At 34.4% G+C, this 16,616-nt stretch overlaps 2 protein-coding genes across 2 annotated transcripts; one reads left to right on the forward strand and one right to left on the reverse strand.

Annotated features, from left to right (window-relative positions):
• Positions 1-2,142: 2,142 nt before the first annotated feature.
• On the reverse strand, positions 2,143-16,322 carry LOC130635674 (uncharacterized). The gene is made up of 14 exons (XM_057445087.1): positions 16,128-16,322; positions 8,372-8,446; positions 8,198-8,269; positions 8,038-8,109; positions 7,867-7,947; positions 7,680-7,751; positions 7,068-7,139; positions 6,768-6,842; positions 6,611-6,679; positions 6,077-6,264; positions 4,252-4,461; positions 3,409-3,592; positions 2,540-2,939; positions 2,143-2,282 (listed from the first exon to the last, which is right to left on the reverse strand). Exons 1-14 carry the CDS (start codon positions 16,298-16,300, stop codon positions 2,196-2,198), a joined length of 1,830 nt encoding a protein of 609 aa, XP_057301070.1. The 5' UTR covers positions 16,301-16,322; the 3' UTR covers positions 2,143-2,195.
• Positions 12,174-14,683, forward strand: LOC130635675 (ubiquitin-associated domain-containing protein 1-like). The gene is made up of 4 exons (XM_057445089.1): positions 12,174-12,450; positions 12,845-13,034; positions 13,514-13,692; positions 13,974-14,683. The coding sequence occupies exons 1-4, from the start codon at positions 12,268-12,270 to the stop codon at positions 14,544-14,546; spliced, it is 1,125 nt and encodes a 374-aa protein (XP_057301072.1). The 5' UTR covers positions 12,174-12,267; the 3' UTR covers positions 14,547-14,683.
• Positions 16,323-16,616: the final 294 nt, after the last annotated feature.

Here is a 16,616-nt window from a genome sequence, read left to right on the forward strand (position 1 = left end):
AACACTAACAAATTTCTTGTGAAAAATTTAAATGCGCGCAAGTCACGTGTGTTGATATTTATTTTGTAAACCATCGCGCAGATGATCACTATTTCCAGTCCTGATTTCCAGTCAGGATTCCAAGGCTTAACCATCCCGTGAAAGAGTTTGTTGCTTGTTGTCAACACCGGTTGTTTAAGCACACAAAAAGCTGGTTGAAGTATTTACATGGTTTTTTGATTGGTGACAGATGTGGTGACTAAAGTCGATATGTACAAGCAGGAATTTTAATTTTGCGAGAATTAAACGCCAAGGTTCTACCTCTAATTCCTCTTTTTTGAAAAAAAATTGACGTTATGTTTTATCACATGAATTTCTATGCGCAGCGTTAACAGATAACAGAAATGGTAACAAAAATGATAACAAAAATACCAAAATCGACTTTCTAATTGTTATTGTGTCCATCAACATCGCTTTTATCTCCATCAACAGTATCTCTGCGAACAATCTTTGTATCTCTGTCAACTGTTCTTATATCTCCGTCAATACTCTTTCTGCCTCTGTCAACTGTCTTTGTATCTCCGTCAACAGCTTTTGTATCTCCGACAGCAACGTTTATATCAACGTTGGCATTGTTTAGTATTCAAGCAGATGCATCAATCTGTCACTCAAACTTCGCGTTTCAAACGTTAGAGTAATCAAAATTCAAGATGTAAAAAAATTATTATTTTTTTAAACACTTTTTCCTTCAATGTTTTAGCTCGTCCACTTTCCCCATCAGAACTAATCTTCCTTATCGGCAAGTTTTTCAAATTTTAAAAAGCAGTTAACGAAAGCTGTTTATATCGAGATTTCCTCAAGAAAAATGTGGTTCGTTAAAAACGGGAGTTAGTCCTGGGGAGTAATTAAACGGAGAAACATATAAGAATTTCTTAGAGGAAGGGACAGAGTTTAGTTTGTAACGTCATTAGCTGGATCGGTGTCTAGTTACGCAGAAATTTTAAAGATTTATATAGTTTAAGAGGAAGTTTTAAAAATATACAGTTTATGCTTTTTTTTAATTTTTTTTACGTGCTCTCACAAAAGCAAAACCCATATTCGATTTTTACGACAATTTCTAACTGATGAGATTACTCATCCCAGGAGGAAAATATGGTGATTTTATCCTGGGATGAGGCTCACGTGTAAACACTTTTCGTTTCATCTCGGGACGAGTTTCATCCCGGGATGAGATTTCATCCTGCCTGCGTGTAAACGGGGTCTTAATTAGCGCGTCAAAGGCTGGATTTATTCTTAACTAGTTTTTTTCCTCTTTTTACACACCATGTTCTAATTAGTTTTATGAGCAATTTGGTTTAAATTTTATCCTGCTCTCCTTATATACAAAATTTGGGAACAGGCAATTGATGTAACCAGATGAAAACGCAGCATATTTTTATATTAATATCTGGATTGCTATTATATTAACATATTCTTTGCAGGAACGCGTAGACTGAAATGTTTTTCGTTATGTGTGATTTTAATCCGATCGCGGTTTATTGTTTAATTATCAATACGCAGGGCGCTAATTCAGACTGGATATTTATTTGGTCAATGTTAGCTTGGTCATGTCTATTTTTGCAGTGTCAAAAAGGACATCTACTAAAACAATGATTACACGTTGAGAATAAAAGTCATTCCAAAACACACTTTATAATAAATACGGTGTCTGTGCACATAAAGCTGAACTTATCTAGTATGCAAAACAGAATTTATTTTGCTCCCATATAACTTTTTCTCCTGAATGATTTTAACACTTCTTTGTAATGAGATATTATAATAAGCTGATCATGATGGTGTGTTATGCTATGGCGGGAGTGAATTTAACTTGTAATTATCTGGATCTAGTTCCCACCCCGGGGTACTTTTTTAATCGTACTGTTATAAGCTAGCCATCTAACAACTGCAGAACGGTAGTGTGATAGGCAAGTAAAAAAATTATATACGCAAATTGACGGTAATGTAACATGCCTACAGTAGAGAGGGGGAGAGATTCCGGCGGATGTTAACTTTCCGTTACACACTTACTTACTGCAGATTCAACTGTCATCGTATTGATAAACAGACCTTTTTCAGCATCGAATTGTCATCATTTTGCCAGCATTCAAGACACATGGGTTTGAGCTATTATTTTTATAACTATATTATGTTAATCTTTTTGACATTTTTTAATATATTTATTTATTATTCTCACAAATATCAGATGGACGTAGATACAAATCTTCATCGTACTCAGCTTGAAGCGCATCTTCGCTAAAGTGGACCTACAATGAATCATAGGGTTATTTATAAGAAAATGTTTTCTAAAATCTTAGCTCAATCAGTGGAAGCCTGTACAGTCAAAAAAATTAAAAAAAATTAATTTAATAATTAAAAAATAAATTAAAATTAAAATTTGACGATTTATTTCTCTATTGTAGTAAACATAACATATATACTTAGTATTGACTAGGAGAATAGAATCTATATTTTCTCTCCTAATTTCGTTTTAAACAGAAGCTTTTATCGTAAATCAGCATACCTTCTTCTTTGGAGAGCTGTCTTGTGCGTCGTCTTCTGAATGTCTAATTTGTTCGTAATGCGCTTCCGTTTCCGTGTGTACATCTGTGCTCATTGAAAGCTCAGAAAGTTCGTAGTGGTTTGGCGTGGACTGAGTCGCCACTGGAGGGACAGGCGGAAGAGGTAAATCATCTTTTTGTCGTCTTTTTACATACTTTCCGTCATGAAAAAAAAAGTCCTTCTGTGTCTTGTTATTTTTATTTACAAATGGCATTGGTGGCATATCTTTTGCTTCTTCTCCACTAAACCATTTGTTGTTTTTAAGAAATTCTCTTGTGCTAGCAAGCGTTTTATCACGGATGCTTTGACTTCGACTTTTATAAGTAAGAACTGGCGTGAGTTCCTTTTTCTTCTTCCTGCGACTAAGAAAATAATCTATATTTTTAATATCACTGTTATCAAAACAGCACCGAAAATTGAAATTATGGTCAGTGACCAGTGAAAAATTGACCAGTTGGCCGTCCTTTTTATACCGCATTGCATGCGTCCTGCACCTGCGGTACCACTTTGCGTGACAGACAAACATATACGGGTATTATAACATAGACTATTCGTTCACCTGCTTTATAAGCAAGTGAAATTTGGAAATCAGACTGGTGCTTATGCGAAACACACAATCAAGCTAAGAAATGCTATGAGAATTTTTATATAAAAAATACACACACAAGAAGGATACAACAAGAGTAAGAAACATGCGTAGTATATGCTTATAAAAATTCCTTCTAAGCCTCAATATGCATATAAACGTTATGCTTCCAAGAATATTATTTTCAATATATCCACTACTTCACCGAAATAAACCGATTGGATAGAGTTACTCAAAGCACCTACCGTTTTCTCACCAGCAATACACACATGGTTACGCAGATAAAGAATAGAAGAAGAAGAATTAATATGGATAATATCAACACTGGTTTGTCGTTCCGTTTCCCAAACGCGTCCTTTATGACTTTTTCCAGTGACTTAATTGTAGCAGGACGGGTTGGACTGTCTCCATTATTCAGTAAAAGAAATCCTAGAGGTAAAAAGCAAATACAACGATGACAGCAACAAAATACTAGAGTTACCAATACCATCAGCACAGCATACCACCATCATCGCCACCATCACCATCACAATCACAATAACCATCATCATCATCACCATTATCATCACTACAACAACCATCATCACTACCAATACCACCACCTCCACTACCATCACCACCACAATCACCATTACCATCACCTCCACCAGCACTACCACCATTATCACCACAACTACCATCATCATTACCAATACCACCATTGTCACCATATTCACCACCATAACCACCACAATCACTATCACCTCCATCACCACCACCACTACCACCATTATCACTACAACCACCATCATCACCACCACTACCACCATTATCAATTCAACCACCATCAGTATTATCACCACGACTATCATCACTACAACCACCGTCACCATCAGCACCACCACAACCAGCACCATTATCACCAGCACTATTATCACCACCACCGTCATTATTATCGTCATCACTATCACCATAGTTATTATTCTCATCTCCGCCTTCACCAGCATATCTTCGACAACGACATTCCCACCTCCTCCTACACAACTACTCCCTCGACACAAAAAGCAACAATAATAACAAAAAAAACAAAAAAACCCAAAATAACTTACTCATACATTGACCAGTGTAGCAATGTCTTTTCTCAAATCTCTCTCCAACACACATCTCCCAATAAACTGTAATTGTCCTGTCACATACTCCACTGGTACAATTTCGTTGTCGATGTTGTTGGCAGTATAACTCGCAGGATGACCATGTGGTCCAGTCAGACCATTGAACATCATTCTTTGAAAGCGATGAGAGTGTTGGCAACCGATGTTCTATGAAAATATTACAAAAATGACAGAAATAACAAAAAATAACAAAAAATAAGTCTGTAATAATGTCATTGAGGTCAAATTTAAGGAAAAAACACTAAAAAACAAATAAAAACAATTCCATATTTTAGGAGATTTTGGCAATAATTTTTTGAAGAATTTTTCGGTTTTTTTGTAATGTAGAGAGTCTGTTTAATTCGAAGGAGAGTTTTTAGAAGAGTTTCGGAGAGTTCTTTATTTTTGAGGTTACTCTAGACACTTTTTCGTGTGGCCACTGAGAAAAGACAAGGTGGCGGAATAAAAGATTGCGAATATGACCTTAATGATGCAAAATTCAGAATAAAGAATAGCGAATAGACACACGTGTATTGATAACGAAGACTTTGAGAATTAGTACCCTCATATAGCTATTGTTATGTTTATATAATTTTTGCTTAATGTGTAAAGCGAATTTCATAGTAAATTTAGTGAAAAATTATAAACATATCGAAAAACAGGTAGTCTTTGTAGTTGTGTTACGTGTTTCAATTTCTAAGGTTAATCTTAAAGTTATTATATTTTCCCAATTTAGAAATTTAAGGGATATTTTTAAGTAATGGTAAATATCCAAAACTCTAAAAGGTATGGAAACGTTTCGCATGCAGGTGTCAAATACATAAATATAAGAACTCAGTGAATATTTTAGACGTGCAGCATAACAAAAAAGAGAAAAAACGGAAGGAATAGGATTCAAAAAAATATATTTTTGCTCCACGTTGCTTTTTTCTCTTAACCCTATTCGGTCCGAGGTTTTTCGAACATATTATGACCTGGGGGGGCGGATTCCCCTTTTAACATAGGGTTGTTCAAATTGAATCAAACTTGGCACACTTATAGTACGTCATAAAAGGAACAAAATGGCGCCAAAAAAAATTTGCTTGCGTCAGCACATTTTCTGTGACGTCATCAAAAGCTTGAAAATTGTTAAAAATGCCACTATCTGCTTAAGATATAATTACTTTTGTTCTAGAGCGAATTTTTACATTCTGTTTGAAGTTTCTGAAAGCTAAATAAAAGTTATTTAACATATCTTCCGGTTTTTACATGGATCGGATGAAAAATTGCCAAAAATTGCCCGTAAATCCGTTTTTTTCCAATTTTCGGGTAAAATCCGACAAAATCGGGAAATCGGATTAGTCACGGGTTCAAATTATTCAAAATGATTCTTCTTGATGAAACAAAGTTGTGTTGCAAGTTTCAAGTTCTAAGGATAATCCTAACAGGAGTTATTATATTTTCCCCATTATAAGGACTTCATAGAGATTTTTAGGGGTAGTTTCGAGTAATGGCCAATATCAAAGCCTCTGAAAGGTATGGGACCTAAAAAATTAGCATGCAGGTGTCTAATAGATAAATGTTGAAACTCAGTAGGTATCATAGCCATATAACAAAGCAATCAGGAGTTATTAAAAAAAAACCGTCAGGGGGGGCGGAATCCGCCCCCCCCCCGGACCGAATAGGGTTAAGGTAGGTCACCCTTCTTATCTCTATTTTCATGTTGCAGTGTGTTTCTATACACAAGAACAGTTTGTAATGCTTTTTGTTTTTCGAAGTAGTTCGTTCACACATTTAAACTTACCGCAGAATCCTTTTTCTATTTCGGATAGATCATGACCTTGTTTTGTTTTTAGATCTATACATTGAAGTGGCAAATTTTTATTGCCATTCGTAAGAATGTCACTATCCCAATCACGTGTTTTGTGATGAAGTTCATTCCAGATCCATTCTACATGGCAATCACAAATCAGTGGATTCATTCCAAGGCGTCTATATTAGAAGAAGTTAATAAACGCCACTTTTTTAACATTTTGAATTTGTTTTTGCAGAATATGAATGCAAGTTATACGGATAAAAAAATGTTGATAAAATTTTACTAAAAACAGCAAACTGATATAAAGATTAACACCAATCTTGTTTTAACGGTATTGCCTTTATATCACGGGCAAAAAGAGCCTTTAAATCCAAGGCAAGAGACCCTGGGAACGGGGACGGTTTGATACTGCTTTTCAATTTGTTAAATTATAGCTGTCATAATTCAAATGCACAATATTGTTGAAAAACAGCCAGTCAGGGGAAACAAATTTCAATGATTGGATAAAAAAATATCACTCACAATTTTTGAAGCGGTAGGCCTTTCACTGTGTTGAGAGATATGTTCAGCAAATGAGACATTTGAATTTCCCTGCAAAGCAAAAATGAATATGGGTGATCGCAAATATGTTATTTAAAGTAAATTCCACTTACGCGGAGAATGCATAAAATATTCTTACAAGTGTTGCAGGTTATGAGTGTATTGAAAAGCATCTTCCTGTAATTTGTTAAAAAGTGTGAGCCCGTTGAGTTTCCTAGGAAAAACAAATTAAACGTTTTGTAAGACCAACTTAAAGCCAGAAAATTAATATTTCATCAACTGCTTCAACTGAGAGCTTTTTTCACCTTTGCTTGCTGGAAGAAAGAAAAAGGCTTGTTGGATAGCATAGAATGTTGAATAGCACCGACAGTTCAACAGAATTGAGATTTATCAATACAATCTCGTGGAAAGATCATACATTCAAACGTAGTAAACTTACAAAGTCTTCAATCGTAGTAAACCTTTGAAGTTATCTTTTTTGATATGTGTAAGTTTCGTCGAAGAAAGATCTCTAAATATGAGGGAGGATGCGTTTATTGGACCGGTAAGAAGGCAAATTAAATTAAATAACTTTGTTTTCTTCTTTGTTTAACAGTCTAACAGTGGGGAAATGATAATCTCCAGGAATTGAAACCATTCTGAATATTACAAGAATAAATAGACTGTCACATGAGTTTGTAAATACCTAGTTATCTCACAGAATTTCTTAAAGGTATTTAAAGGTATAACATTTAAAAGTAAGTGCACATCATTCCTAAATTGTTATTCATTGCCAGCAAAAGTATTAATTTACGTTTTCTTACTTCAATAAAAATACACATCGAGAATTTTATAACTATAATATTTTACTTTAAACAAAGCAATCTTGCTTTGTCACCGTTTCTTAAAAAAAACTGGTAGTGATCCACAAAAAATATGGTTGCAAAGAATTCTAATAATTCTTTTCACCAGTCAAGTAACCAGGTGCTATATCTCGCGATAGTATGACAAGTGATAAAATTATATTGTGTCAATAAAGATGGTACAGATGAAAATAATGTAAAAAACTTACAACAACTTTAGTTTCTTCATATTTATAAATGGAGTACCAACCAATTCATCATAATTGTTGTAACTTAAATCTCTAAAAAATTGTGTAAATGCTTTTTCAGATATCGTTGTTATTATTTATTATTTCATTGTTTGTGAAGACAATGAAAAAGGAGAAAATATATAAGAAAATAAATAGGAAAACTTACAACTCCTCTAGATTTGGAAGTGCATCATTTGAGAATGTAGACAATTGAATTTGTCCACCTAAATTATTTTTTGTAAGATTTCTACAGAATAAATAAAAAAAATGGCGATTAAAAATGAAAGGCAATGCAAATATAAATATATATAAATAAAAAGTTGCAATAAGGACCTACAACTTTTTAAGTCTTTTTAAATACTTTACTTGTTTTGCTGGAAACTCACTCAATTGGTTATTTACAAGATTTCTAAAAGGGAGAAAAGTAACTGTTAGACTGGTATGTTAATTACTAAGACCACAAAAAACAAAAACAGAATTTGACAATAATATCATACAGTTCTGTCAGCTTCTTTAATCCTACAAAAGCGTCTTCATGAATAAAACTTAGTTGGTTGCTCTCGATGTGTCTAGAGTTAAAATAGTTTAAACAACTAACGCGATAAGAATTAATTTACATGACATTAAACTTCCTACAAACATTAAAATTCGATATTCTGATAAATACTTACAAGCACTCTAAGCTTGAAAAGTATCCCCAAGCATCTTCATAGTGAATTTCATTTAGAAAGTTGTCTCTCAGTACGCTATATTCAAGAAGGAAATAGGCATTATAACAACAAATGTGTAGTTTATTGATATTTTTGACGGGTTTGAATTTTTATTTTATGAGTTGTACTGTTACAGTTTTGCAACAATTCATTAAACTCGCTAACAATAAGCAAAAAAACAAAACTTTTCTTGAAGATCTCCGCTCATCATGAAATACTGCCGAAAGCACATGGTGTCCTTGCGCCATTTTACTTCAATCAAAATGTAAACAAAAAGCATAGTCGACATTGATTTTATCTTTTTTTTGAAAACAAATATGGCAGCCAAATTTTTGTCAGCGTTCCAATTTTATCTTTCCTATCAAGGTTTGATTTTCTTATGTTAGTATTTTACGCATTATTTCAATAGCTATTGACTTAAAGTGAGGAGAAAGTTGGCGCAGGGAGGAACAACAAAGGCGGTGCTAGCGTGTTAAAGATTACCTTCTAAGAAAAAACAAGTTGGCTTCATGAGGGGCTTGAAATGTCTTTGAATCTTGTAGCTATTTGATATTCTGAGCGTGTATTTGTACTAGCTACATGGATATTATATCTATTATCATGGAAACCAATAAAGATTGTTCAAAAGAATCAAAAAGATTTATAGACAACTTCTCAGGTTCTTTGTGAAGATCAAACCCACAAACTCTTGATCAGGAGTCTAACACTTCACCAACTGAGCTACCAAGCCCTCTATTGACTGAGCTGCTAAAAGCTCGATTATAGCATAGCTAGCTAAGTATTTAAACATTGATAGCTAACACTTAAAGTTTGCATACTGTATAATATATATATATAGCTAGCTAGCATGCTAGCATAAACGAACGGCTCTAGCAACATCCTACAGTCAGGGTAAACACCTAATTAGGCGGCATGACCTAATTAGGCGAGTCGTTTTGTTAGGCGACGTAATGTAGTTTAATTAGGCTACCCGTAGTCTAACTAGGCGAACGAAAACTTTCTGTTGTAAATACGTCGAAATCATTGCATTTCGCACTACAATTTTTATGTGAATCAAATCTGTCCACTTTGCAGATAATTTTGACCAATTATTGTCTTATTTGCATCGCGCATTGGTAACTTATGGCCCAAACCTCGTGTGGCACTATTTGTTGTTTTAAATAATGGATTTCAGCCATTCACCCCGCAGGGAAAAAATAAATATGGTGGACGAAAACGTGGCAGTGTTCACCTAAATAGGCGAACTTAACCTAATTAGGTTATATAATTTATTTTAACATAATTCTTACTTGCGCGCAAACATATCCAGGCACGAGTGACAATTTTGGAATCCTGGTCGCGTAGACTATCCATTCTGAACAAAGATTTTTTGCGATTTTTTCTAAGGAATGTGTGAAAAGCCATTAAAAATCGTAATGTCTTAACTAGGTTACATATGGCCTAACTAGGCTACAATGAGTCGCCTAAATATGTGGTATGCCCTAATTAGCCTACCGTCGCCTAATTAAGTGTTTACCCTGATAACTTTCACACTTTGTGTATGATACCAGGGGTTCAATTTCCCTTTGCGATGTTTCAGTATAGGCAAATTATTGTCACCATAGCCCAAGTTAATTCAAGCTTTGTGAGGGAAATTGGGGAGATAGCACACTGTGCGCTGTTCACTGTTGCAGGGAGTTGTCTGGTAGAGCGTGGATAATAATTTGGTCTGCGTAGCTCAAAATGAGCTTTTAATACTCTACTAACCTTTTTAAGCCAGGGCCCCTCCTTGAAATAATAAGACAAGGTATATCCCTTATTATTTTTGAAGCTAGCCATGTAGAATATGTACAGCTATCTAACCCTCTAATTGGTTGGTTTAATTCCTTAAAACAACTTCGCAAAATTGCCAGGGAACAGGGTGGGCAATATAATTCTGTAAGGTGTTTACTTTAATCTTTAAACTGAAATTATTTCTAAATCCTATATTATGATTGGTTGCAGTACTTGCCCACCTGTCTCAGTCCCTCTGCTAGTCTCTTACACTAGACTCTACAACCTTCTACACTCCATGAGTTGTTTTCATTATTACCACTTTTTAGTTAATTTTTAATATTTTGTTGTAGGTCAACATCAGCTTTTAGCTGCGTCTGCATTTGTATTTAACAAACAATTATAAAGATAATGATATAATAAAATGTCATAGCCCAATGCGCAAAAATTGAGTGAGTTACCCTAGCGATATTTAGACTGTCTGTTCTGAAAAGTAAACAAGTTTCAGTACTGATAGTATTGGTAATATCGTATACCCTAGACTAAGGGTATCAGGTCATAGCCTTGCAGTGAACACGGAAGTTAACAAAAAAAATCACATGATTTAGACGTTTAGAATATATAGAATGTAGAATTTTTTGATTAAAATGTTTTAAAATTACTTGGTTCCGTATAGCTATTGCTTTAAAAATTTCAGTGTTTTTTTTCTATTGCTTAAAAAATAGTTGTCACAAGTTGGTGAAGTGAATTAATAAAGAAGTTCGGGGGAGAGCGAATATAGCAATAAAAATTTTTTCAAAAATATTTTTCAGCCTGTTTAATTTCCTAATAATTCGGTTTGTTTAGTTTAATATGGTAAATGCTAGACTCAAAGGCTAAGGTTACCATGTCATAGCCATGCAGTGTTTTCAGTGAAGAGAGAGAGAGAGAGAGTTCTTAAAAAAGGTTAAATCACATAATTTTGATGTTCACAAAATAGATATGTAGATATTTTACCAAGGAATGAATTAAGAATTGTCAGTGGTGGTGCACAAATTGTTTGTCCACTGTCTTTTTAATGCTAAGGTTTTTGACCCTCCCCCATCCTATCCTAGAATCAATAAGAGGCTGAAAACAAAAACTATTCTTCTCTACTCTTTTCTTTGAATTCTCAGAGTCTTTTCAGGTAACTAGTGGTCATTTATACAAATCAAGCTATAGATGCATGAATGTGGTCAGTATATTATTTAAATTAAAAGGTGTACACAACAAAAACTTGAATGGGTTGGGAATGAAATGGTACTGCATCAAGTAAATAGAGTAAAAACTATATGTAGGTATAGTACAGAAGTGAATATTTTTATTACTAATGCTTATTTTTAAAAATACGCAAAACCATGCGTGTGAAAAAGAATAGAATAACACAGTAGGTTTTTTCAAAGTATGTGCGAAACCAATTTCTTTTTGAGTGTTTGTTATGTGATGGTTTTTTGCACTTTATAAAGGTAAAAGATTTCATGTTAAAGATTAATATTTATAAGTTGAAGATTACTTTACCACATCAATGGCAAAATGGGTCAAATGCAAAAGCTCTAAATTTTTAAAGACCTTTGGGACACCTATAGTGCACTTTATTATGTTAACATAAATGTTCATAACATATATATTTAAAGTGCTTAATTTTCATATATTTTATAACATGGCTTTTAATATTGTATAATATTCTTTTAGTTTCAAAATTTAAAAAAAGTAAAGTATTTGTTTTTGTGTCAATAATAATGACTATATATAATCCAAATGATTAGCTTTGAAAAGTGTTCTAAATATATCTCTTGGAAAAACTGGTTCTGCTAGCTTTTTGTATGTCTAAATGTTTTTATATTTCTTCCAGCTATAACAAGGATACCGCTCCATGAAGCATTCAGATCCAATGTTATATTGCATTATTTTTATTGCTAATAACAGTGTAACGTTACAGGTTGTAATCCAGAGTGTAATCCAGCTTTCTGGATTACACTCTTCTTTATGTGAATTAGTAAATATCGTTTAAAATTTTAGGCATAGCATAGAAAAGGTGAATATTTAGGTACATATAAAAAATATTGGGTCACATAAACCAACACAAGATGCGCGAGTTTAAACCTATTCTTGGTCTTGATGAAATCAATAAAAGTCGCTTAATCAACATTAATGTAATGACAACTGATGGGAAAGAAACAATAATAACTGTATCACCAACTGAACAAGTCAAAGCTATCAAAGAAAAATTGCTGGGTGAAGCTGGAGCTAAAGATCTACCAAGTTACAAAGTAAGTCCCGCAGATAACCACCTTCTGTAAATTATCATGTTCTGTAAATTAACACGTTGGCTATCATCTAATGGCGTTATTTTATTTGACATGTGCGTCTTATCAGAGTTTAATTACGTGTTTGCATAAAATGTACATGTTGTGTAGGCAGGTGATATTGGTTGCCTTATAAATTCCTATATTTTCCACGATTCCAACTCCATTATTAAAACTGCTAGCTCAGGGAAAAAGAGGTATTCTGCAGCTCCATTTCAGTTTCATTAAAATTCAAATAATTCCAAAGGTACTAAGTAAATAACCAGAGAAACAAATGTTATGTGCATTTTGTATTGGGCTTTCTGCATGTTCTATGTTTGTAGGAAGTTTTCAGTTTTGATATTTGTTGTTGTTTTAGGTTGTTCTGATGTCGCCAAGAAGAGTATTAGAAGATGGCCGAACAGTGGAGCAAGAGGGTATTGTGGAAGATGATCATTTTATAGTTTGTTTGAAACGAAGAAACCTCGGAAACCCATTTAGAAAGTCGGCATCATTTATAAATAAAGGACCTGATCTACAGTTAATAAAGAAATGTACTGAATATCTAGGTAAGATTTTTTAAAGATTTTATGAATGGTGGGAAATACCTTTGTATCAAAAGTTTTTAATGTGGAGAATGGTGACCATTCCTCCTTAAAAAGTTCTTCCACAACCCTAAAGTATATCAAATGTTAGCTATATATGCTTTTTAATTCTCCATTTTTCTCAACTACTCTGTTACTATTTAATTTTTTGCAACTTAAGTGTGAAGTGTTTTAATATAAATGCTATATTTATTTATTTCATTCAGTTTATTTCTTTTAGTTTTCAGAAGCTGTTCAAAGGCTCTTTTTTCTTAATTTTTTTACATGAATGTCTTCAGTCATAGCTAAAATGGCAAATTTTCCTCTTAATTTTCCTTAATTACGTCAAGGTTTTGACCCAACAATGAATCTATCGCCTCCCCTTTTGAATTTCGCGCTCAGAAACAACAATTTGATTGACATATGTCAATTAAGACAGTTTATGCTTTTATTATAACACACAGGTGAAGAGAAGGGCACTGCGGCTACGAACCCTGGACTGGGATATGCGGGCATGTTCGATTTCTTCGGTGAATTAAAACGTATCTTAGTGTCATTGACAGAAGTAGCTAGTCTGGTGCAACACGTCAATAGTGAGGAGGGACAGGATTCTGACATGGAAACAGACGAATCTGAAGTTCACGTGAGTTATGTTTTATTATCATGCTAATACGAAAAAAATGAACTCTGGTGTGAAACTCAGATATACCTTGACAAACTCCTTTATTCTTTGGAATAAAAACTTGGGAACCTTGAAAAGTATATACGGAAAATGTAAAAACCTTTAAGCTTTAAAGTTTTCAAAATTACGGCAGAAATAACCCCGCAAAATCCGCAAAGTTTAGTTACCGTCAAAAATTTGTACTCTTGACTTTCATGATGTCTGTTTGTTTGTTTTTTGCATTTCTTTATGCCTTCGTTTAGATTGATCCACTATGTCTTCAAAAGTTAACCGACATGGGTTTTTCCGAAAGTCGTGGACGCAAAGCTTTAATAATAAATCGCATGTGTCCTGTACAATCAATGGAGTGGTTGTTGCAGCACGAAAATGACGACGACATTGATACGTCCTTGACGCCGGAAGAAATTGCGACTTTTTTGCCGGACAGACGTCGTAAACGAAAAAGAGTGTCAGGAAGGAAAAGAGATTTCGTTGCTAATCCCGTAGCAGTGTCAAAGCTGAAAGAAATGGGCTTCAAACATGAGGAGGTGTTAGAGGCTTTGAAGTTTTCTGCGAATAATGAAGCGCGAGCATTGGACTGGTTACTAGGCGACCGACAGGTAGTAAGCGAGCAAGGCTTAGACGCAAATTCGCCGTTATATACCGCCATCATGGACCATCCCATAGTGCAATTAGGAATGACCAATCCCAGAATTCTTCACGCGTTTGAAGATATGCTAGAAAATCCAGGCAACAGTGGACAATATATAAATGATCCGGAAATCGGTCCCGTCCTGTTGCAGATATCTCGCATTGTCCAGTCGTTTTCTCGTTAATGTTTTTTTATATATCCCTTTTTATTGCGATATGAACTACGTTGTGCTTGGTTGTTGTTGTTGTTGTGGTTGTTGTTGTTGTTGTTGTTGTTTAGTCAAATATGTGTAAACAAATATATATACAGCAATCTAATTAAGCGCGTGTCTTTTTTTTAACAATTGTTATATATATTTAAAGATAATTGTTATGGTGAAAAAATATAGATCTTTTCCTTTATATTTGATCTGTTGTGTAAGTTCTTTTTTGCTCAAGGGTGATAAAAAAGGCGGAAGCAAAGTTGCTGGTATAATTTTTAAATATTTATACAGGATAGCCGCGTCGGTAGATAAAACACTGTCATTAATGTAGAATTAATTATGCCATAAACGGGAAGTTACCATCCTAACGGTTGGTTCTTTCTCCCCTCCGACTGTAACTATGTTACATTAGTACTGCCAGAGATGCCTATAGCGTTGCTGCGACACATGCCGGTTAATGGTCACTAAATAGGCTGACAAAACTACAGTTAAAGTGCGCGGATTGTAGAGTCAAACCTGAAACTTTAAACGTTAAATGTACTACTAGTACACCATATCTGTGTGTTAAAAGCCTAAGGTGTTCTTATATTTTGAACATTATTTTTCACAGTACTTCACAAAATTTGTCACTCAAAATCTGAGTAATTGCAACCCTTGCAAAAATACAACAGCTTTAAAAGGAATGTCTCCATGTTTGTGCTTCTTCAGTGAAAAACAAGAGAAATCAGGAAAATTTCTTCCTTTCAATTATTTTAATTTTGTTCTTATTTTTTAGCCTTTCATTGTTGTTACCGAATTGTTCTTCTAAAATATGACTATTTTTATATCGGATTGATCTGCTCACTACCGTCACATTGCATGGGTTGACCGGCGGTAACCACTCGATTAGTGAATTACGTAGTGAACCGCGGAACCACTCGACCAGTGGATTACGAAGTGAACCGCGGAACCACTCGACCAGTGGATTACGAAGTGAACCGCGGAACCACTCGACCAGTGGATTACGAGGTGAACCGCGGAAACACTCGACCGACATTAAGGCATCACTTTTACACTCGGTTTTCAGTAAAAAAAATTGACGAGCAACTCGAATACAAAAGTTATGACAACAACAACAGGACATTTTCCTATTTGATGTGCTTCGTATTACGCCACAAGGTTAAGAGATTCTGGGGACGAACAGGATAAAACAACAGTTATGGAGTTGAATGAGAGTCGTCAATGTAATAGAAGAGCCTGGGAAAGAGGTTGATCACCCTGGAAGTTGCTTGAAATGATATTGTAACAGTTTTTGGGAGATGGGCTGTTGTTGATGTCAACCTTCACAATTTTGAAACACTTGATTTTCTAAGCAGGCGTTTGTTATAAAAAAGTTTACATTAAATGTTATTAGTGATGTGTGGCAAATGGGGTAAAGGGAAGATATTCCAAAATCAATGATCAACTGTGAACAGTGCCAAAAAATGTAACTTATACGCTCAAGAGAAGTTTACAGGGTTTGTCTATAGTATCTTTTCTGATATTTTGACCAACAGGACTACGTTTTTACAGAAAAAAACTTACAGCTTCTTAACTGTCCAAAGAAAATGTGGATCAATATTCCAATCATGTTGAAAATGAACTTCACTGCAATCCAGGGTATCGTCAACTCTTTTGCAGTTTAAGTACGGTGAGTCAGCATGGACTAACTGAACAACGACACAAAATTTTATAAAAAAGTTGACCAACAACGACATTGTGTGGCTACCTCATGACTTTAAATCAACCCTTCGTTATTCATTTGACGTCAAATAAACACTACGTCAACCTCGTTTCCAGACCCTCTTTTACGCTTCCTGGCGCTATTTGGGAACAAGAGTAACACTAATAATTTTTTTGTGAAATTTAATTGCGCGTAAACCACGTGTGTAGATATTTCTTATTTAGTTTTGTAAACCCTCATGCGGATGATTAAACTATATCTATAATATCCAACCATTCCCGTCAAATGGTTTGTTCTTTGTTGCCGGCATCAGTTGCTTGAGCAAACAAAAACATATTATAGCTGATAAG

This window comes from Hydractinia symbiolongicarpus, chromosome 3, assembly GCF_029227915.1.
Source record: "Hydractinia symbiolongicarpus strain clone_291-10 chromosome 3, HSymV2.1, whole genome shotgun sequence".
In the NCBI taxonomy this organism is placed as follows: domain Eukaryota; kingdom Metazoa; phylum Cnidaria; class Hydrozoa; order Anthoathecata; family Hydractiniidae; genus Hydractinia; species Hydractinia symbiolongicarpus.